General features: G+C 46.7%; 1 protein-coding gene across 1 annotated transcript; it reads right to left on the reverse strand.

The window, feature by feature from the left end:
• Positions 1-558: 558 nt before the first annotated feature.
• KIF4B (kinesin family member 4B) lies at positions 559-6,599 on the reverse strand. The gene has a single exon (XM_050793902.1). The coding sequence runs from the start codon at positions 6,443-6,445 to the stop codon at positions 2,741-2,743; it is 3,705 nt and encodes a 1,234-aa protein (XP_050649859.1). The 5' UTR covers positions 6,446-6,599; the 3' UTR covers positions 559-2,740.
• Between the last annotated feature and the right edge of the window lie 518 nt (positions 6,600-7,117).

Here is a 7,117-nt window from a genome sequence, read left to right on the forward strand (position 1 = left end):
TACTTAGCCATATAAAGGAACCAACTACTGATGGCAGTGGCATGCTGGCTGCAGCAGAGAGGCGGGGCTGGGGCTGCACATTCCATGGAGTCTGCGGGAGCCCTGCCCCTTCTGAGTTGAGACCGGGGCTCTCCGTGCAGCCGCAGCCACCCAAACCGCAGCTGCAGACCCAGGCCTCCTGCTCTACAAAGCAGGCAGGAGCCCCGCCCTCCTGGGGCTACAGCCACCCAAACGTCAGCTGTGGATCCGAGCCTCCCTGTGCTCTTGGGGAAGCCAGGAACAGGCAGGATCTGCACCCCTGGGTGCAGCTGCATCTGCCACACCCGCAGTTGTAGACCTGGGCCTCCCACTGCAGGAAGCAGGCAGGAGCTGGGGCTGAGTCGGCGGGGCAGGAGCTCCCGGGAGCAGCTGCGGCCGCCCTCCCAAGCGCAGGGCCCAGGCATCTCTGCAGCCTACACCCTCCGGGCCCCAGGAAGTCCCCACCCCCCCACCATTTCCCCCGCTCCCTCGCCGTCCCTGCAGGCTCCGGGGTGCCTTCTTCCACTGTCTGGCCCCTCTTTGCCCTGCTGTGATCTCGGAGTGGGGGTTGGGGCCGAGCCCCGGGGCCATGAATGACAACAGGAGGCAGATTGATTCCTTGGCAGAAAGGGACAGTGTCCCCAGTAAGGCCCCACCCTCAGGCTAGGGAAGGCCTGAAGGTTGGGGGCTGGGCCGCCAGTTCCACAGACTGGAGTGGGAGCTCTAGTGCCTCTTCCTGCTGCCCATGGCTGCTCATGGACCAATCAGCACATACTTCCTCCCCTCTGAGGTCCATAAAAGCCCTAGGCGGTCAGCCAGAGCAGGCCAGAGGACAGCCAGAGGAGGGAGAGGGCAGAGAGAAGACGAGGGGACAACCAGCTGCAGAGCGGAGCACTCACTCCGCTGATAGCTGGAGGTGATGGGATGACGTGTTGCTGAGAGTAGTACTCTCTCCACTGAGAGCCTCAGAGACGACCTGCCGGCAGAGAGGAGCGACCCTCTCTGATGAGAGCTTCAGAGACTTGCAGAGACGTCCGAATGACTTGTGTGCGGAGAGGAGCCACCCTCTCCAGGGTGTCCTCTCTGCTGAGAGCTGAACACTTGATGGAACAACCTGCTTACAGAGTGAGCTACCCACTCTGAGCTGTTCTAATACTAAATAAAACTCTTCTTCACCCTTCACTTGTCTGTGTACCTCATTCTTCCTGGACGCTGGACAAGAACCCAGGCAAAGGTGCTGTGGCCACAGAGGTTTCTGGCCAGAAAAATCAATACCCCAGAGATCCTGTAACACTACTAATATACATAACAGCATGAATGAATCTCAAAAAACATGATGTGATTATATCATCAAAACCAAAGACATTATAAGAAAAGAAAATGAAGAATTATATACCATAACCTAGTAGAATTTATCCCAGGTATGCAAGTCTGATTCAACATTCAAAAATCAATGTCATCTATCACCTCAGCAGGCTAACAAAGAAAAATTAACACCATCATATCAATAGGTGCACAAAAAGCATTTGACAAATCCAATACCCATTTATGATGAAAACTCTCAGTAAACTAGGAACAAAGTTGAACTTATCTTGATAAAGCATATCTACAAGAAACCTACAGCTAACATCATATTTAATGGTGAGAAATTGGAAGTTTTCCCACTACAATACAGAACAAGTCAAGGATGTCCTCTCTCTCCACTTCTTTTCAACATTGTACTGAAAATATTAGTTCATAAGACAAGAAAAGGAAATAAGTACACACATTGGGAAGGAAGAAATCAAACTGTCTTTGTTTATGGCCAGGCGCAGTGACTCATGCCTGTAGTCCCAGCACTTTGGGAGGCCAAGGCGAGCAGATCAGTTGAGGTCAGGAGTTCAAGGCCAGCCTGGCCAATATGATGAAACCTCATCTCTACTAAAAATACAAAAAATTAGCTGGGCGTGGTGGCATGAGCCTGTAATCCCAGCTACTTGGGAAGTTGAGGCACAAGAATCACTTGAACTGCGGAGGCAAAAGTTGCAGTGAGCCAAGATCACACTACTGCACTCCAGCCTGGGCAACAGAGTGAGACTCTGTCTCGAAAACAACGAAACAAAATTATCTTTGTTCACAGATGGCATGATAGTCTATGAGACACTTTTTTTAAACAGTAGATGGGCTAAGGTTTATTTACTTAACATTGAAAAATAATTCATTTACTTCAACAACATGGCATACAATCAAGTGAACTATTGAAACACTTACAATTCAGAGGGGGTCAGGACAGGAAAGATCACAACCCCATTCCTGAGATGGAGTGAAAGATCTCAGCCAGGCCTCCAACCTAAGCCAGGCTCCTCCATTAAGCAGAGACAACCAAAAGATAAGAAAGCCTTGGCCTCATCCCCAACAGGAGAGCCTGAACTGCTCACAAATAAGAAGGAACTTGATCATACTGAGGACTGGCTGCTGATGAGTCATTAGGAAAGTCAGTTGGTTCTCTCTTCAGTAGGTGGTTTAGCACCCTTCTGGAGAACAGAGAGTAGTAGTAGAACAGAGGGGCTGGAGGCTGAGAGACAACATCCAACAAAGGTTACCTTCTTTTTAGTAATGCTTTGTTCCTTTTTTCAACAGCAAGAAACCTGAAATCCAGAGAAGTCATTTAAGAAACCCCTTCTGGCTGCAACCTGAAAGCATCTCCCAAGCCAGACTGGAGGTAGAGATGATGACTCCAACTTCAGTGGGCTTCTTCTTTGATAGGGGAGCAGCCAGAGAAGAAGCTGGTGTTGCTGGCCAGAGCTCGTTTCTTTTTCTTCCCTGGAGCCTTATTTTGTTGGTGTTCTGTTGCTCCATGTTTCAATTCTGGGAGGTCAAAAGAGGAGGGAGCTGGAGCAGTCTTCTTTGACAGCACCTCCTCCATGTCACACATCTCTTTCAGGATCTTGCTATTGGGGGTGGCACAGACAGGGTTAAAGAAGCTCAATCCTGGGGTCACCTCGGTAGGATCCTCCAGTTTGAAGGAGCCTTCAGAATCCTGGGTCCATTCAACATTGCCCAAGCCATCCTTGCCTTGCTGGCGGTTCCGACACTTTGTGGGGTCACAGCTACAGTCCACACCACAGTCTGACTTTTGCTTCCTGCACCCACACTGTTTGTTTCCACACCAGCCCTTGCAGGAACACCCCTGGATGTTCTTCCTGGACACCTTAACTAATTTTGTTGGCTTCCATTCCTCATCATCCCCCTCATCACTGTCACCATCACCATCACCATCCTCATGATCATTCACAGAATGCTCTGAACAATATTTTAGATCCTCGATGTCCATGCTTTGCTCCAGGAACTTTTCTTTAACACGAGAAGGTTTTGGCTTAGGTGGGATATATTCAAAAGAAGAGTCTGGAGATAGAAGGGTATCATTAGGAAGATGTTTCTGTCTGCCGGTTACCTGAAGGAGGGTCAGTTTCTGCTTGATGATTTCATTCTCTTGGAGAAGCTGCTGATTTTGCTCACACATTTCTCGCATCTTCTCAAGTTCTTCATCCTGACACTGCAGTGTGCTCAGCAGCTGCTGTTCCTTTTCACTGACTGACTCCTCTAACTGCTTCTCTGCTATTTGGCTTTGCTGCAGCTGGCTGAGAAGGTATAGCACCTTCTCTTGGTGCTGTTGCTCCATTCTGATCAGCTCAGCTTGTAACTCTGTCTCTATCTCAGAAAAATGATTTTGTTCCTCAAACAGCATCTTCTGCATGTCAGCACAGCTGGCCTTGCTCTGTCTCAGGCTGTTTTCAAGTTTGGTGACATGTATTTTAGAGGAGACCAGCTCTCCAATCAAATATTTCAGGGCACACTTGGCTTCCAGAATGGTGGCAATATTCTCCCAGCATTGTTTTGGCCTGTCTTCACTTTCTGCATCCAGCAGCTTCTGCTGTAGGTCAGCAATCTGAGCACTCCTGAGTTCCATTTCAGTCTCTAGGCTTTCAATCTGCTTTGTAATACAATTTTCTGACTCCAAAACTTGACCATTCACCTCAGTAAGGGAGAATGTACGCTTCCGGAGTTTAGGAGGTGGATTCTCCTGAGATTCCTTTTTTTCTTTGAGTTGAACCACATCCTGAGCCAGGATCTTTCTATCTTCAAGGAGGTCATTCAGATGGCGTTTGGCTTCCTCAGTACTAACCATAACCTCAATTTCATTTCCAAGCCAATTCCTCACTCGAGCTGCAGTGCCTTCCATTCCATGGCTCTGAGTCTCTTTCCGCTTATCTGTGACCTCTCGTTGTTTCTGGAGAGCATCCTTGAGACGCTTGTTGGCAGCTGCTGCCTCCTCTGTTTTACGTCTGAGCACACTGGATTGTTTCTGGAAGTTTCTTTCAAGTTTGAGCAGCTCATATTGCCTCTTACGGTCTCGTTCTTTTAACTGTATTACTTCTTTGTCTTTTTTCTGCTTCCACTGTCTAAACTTCTCAGCATCCTCTTTCATTTGACGCATTAACTGCACCCGCTGGTTTTTCATCATCCGTATCTCCTGGTTCAGCTTGGAGACAGTACATTCTGTGGATTCCTTTAGTTTCAGAAGTTTGGACTGCTCATTCAGCTTCTTCTTCAGATCAGCTATTTGACCCTCCAGCTCCTGGAGACGTTTGCGGCGGCGCTCACTCAACTTGGCTTGGTTGACATCCTTCTTTGCTGTCTGAAGTTCGAGAACCAATTCTTCCTTTTCCTTTTGCAGATTGATGACTTCTAATTCTAGATTTTTTATGTTATCCTGGTATTGAAACTGAATGGGCTGTAGTTGGCTGTTGTTCTGAGTCATCTTCCTAACTAGGGCCTCTTTCAGTGCAAGGGCGTTATTCAACTCAGTCACCTCCTTAGACATCTGAGCTTGATGGAGAGCATGCTGAGTGGTAAATGCGTCAGAAGACTTACTCATCTCTGGACTGGTTTCCAATTGAGCTTTGTGTTCCACCGCAGTATCTATGGCTGCAGCCATGCAAGCAACCGTTTCATCTGATAACTGGGTAATCAGTTGCTGCAGGTTACAAATTATCTCTACATTTTCTTTCAATTCCTGGTCTTCCAAAGTCTCCACTAGCTTTTGAAGATCCAGTTTGCAGGCCGCATGCTGCCTGAGCTCTTCTAGCTTGGCGTTCAGTTTTTCATTCACTTGCTCTGTCAAAATGATCCTCTCCAACATCTGGGCTGTCTGACCAGCTGCCTCCCTCAGACCATGACTTAATTTTTCATTTTCCTCTACCAGTGACTGATTCTTCTCCATCAGGGATTGTAGATTCTCTGATGGTTCTGCATTTATAGATCCAGGCAGGGTACCGCCATGGGCTTGTAGCAACAAGACTTGTAGCTGTTGTACCTGTTGCTTTAGATGATTAAGTTCAGCTGTGTGGGGATCAATATTAACAATAGGTTTGTTCTTGATTTTTCTTGCTCTGTCAGCATAACGAAGGGTACTTAATGTTTCCTCTAGATTGGAGTCAGCAGGACTCACACAGGCTATCATAAGAGTGTGGCTATTACCTCCTAGAGAATCTTGAAGCAGTCGAGTTAACTTGGAATCTCTATAGGGCACAAAGCCACCCTTTTTGTCATCTCCAAGAGCACTGATTACATTTCCCAAGCATAGGAGACCTCGGTTAATATTAATACCCTCTTTTAGACGATCCCCTTCAGCCTTGGTTTTCTTCTGTCTTTCTGATCCAGCGAGGTCTACGAGATGCAGCTTGGAGCGAAAGCTGCTATTCTTGTCACTTTTCTTTCTTTGCTCTAGGGAGATAGTAAAGATGGCATGAGATCGGGATGACTGGGAGTTCATAGCTGTGGAGGCCACAGTCCTAGAGTTGTTGCCCTGCTCCAAACAGGAAACAGTATCCAAGGCAACTAAAACAGTCTTCTCAGTGAGTCCCACAATCTTTATACCTTCCTTAGGATCCTCCCGTATATTTATTTGAGCTTTCTCACGAGATAGGCATAGAAGATCCAAAATTTCTTCATTGTAAATCTCTAAGTAAGACACTTTCAGAGTAAACTCAAAGTCACTCTTTTTATCAATTTCTTTGAAGAGCAGTTGTATTACCCTAGGAATAATGCCAACTGTTGCTTCATTCTCCTGCTCTGCGGTGTATGCACCTCCCATTGAATAGGTTTTTCCAGAACCAGTCTGCCCATAGGCCAGGACCGTTGCATTATATCCTTTAAATACACCTTTTATGAGCGGCGCTACTGCTGTATTGAAGACTTCTTCCTGTTCAGTAGAGGGGTCAAACACAAAATCGTAGGTGAAGGATTTATCAGTACCAACCACCACCTGAGGCTCCCTGGGCACGAAGGAAAGGCACATCTGGCAGCCCTCGCTAATCTCTTTGGGGACCAGAGGGCGACAACGCAGTGCCACTCTTACAGGAATTCCCTTCACCTCTTCCTTCATGATCCTATCTCAGCACCGTCTCAAACTAAATGTCCCTTCCCCGTTCACCCGGGCTCTCCCGCCGCCCTGTCTCCGCCGGAGCTTTAACCGCCAAGTTTCAAATCCCTCCCAGAGACGCCAACCAATTGCAGTGCGGAAGGCCCAAGGGCGGAGCGCGCACATGTGCGCGCGCAGGCCGGCACGGTGGGAAGGGGAGGGTAAGTCCAGAAATTTTTTTTTAACCAACAACAGAAAAATGTCCTGGAACTAATAAGTGAGTATAGTATAAACTTGCAGGATACAAGGTTAATATACAAAAGTAAATTGGTTTCCTATGTACCAATAGTGAATAAGTGATATTCAAAATTGAAAGCACAATACCACTTACTTTAGACCTTAACAAATGACATAGGTATAAACCTAACAAAATATGTATAAGATCTACATGATGAAAACTACAAAACTCTGATGAACAAGATCAAAGGGGAACTAAATAAATGGAGAGATATTTTATGTTCATGGATAGGAAGGCTGAATATCTTAAAGATGTCAGTTCTTCCCAAACTGATCTATCCATTCAATGCAATTCAAGTCAAAATCCCAGCAAGTTATTTTGTAGATATTGACAAACTGACTCTAAAGTTTATATAGAGAGGCAAAAATAATAATAATAATACAATGGCAAACATAATA

This window comes from Macaca thibetana, chromosome 6 (genome assembly GCF_024542745.1).
Source record: "Macaca thibetana thibetana isolate TM-01 chromosome 6, ASM2454274v1, whole genome shotgun sequence".
Classification (NCBI taxonomy): domain Eukaryota; kingdom Metazoa; phylum Chordata; class Mammalia; order Primates; family Cercopithecidae; genus Macaca; species Macaca thibetana.

Excerpts from the sequence above, each read along its gene's own strand:
- KIF4B (XM_050793902.1), bottom strand. The coding sequence starts at position 6,445 with ATGAAGGAAGAGGTGAAGGGAATTCCTGTAAGAGTGGCACTGCGTTGT.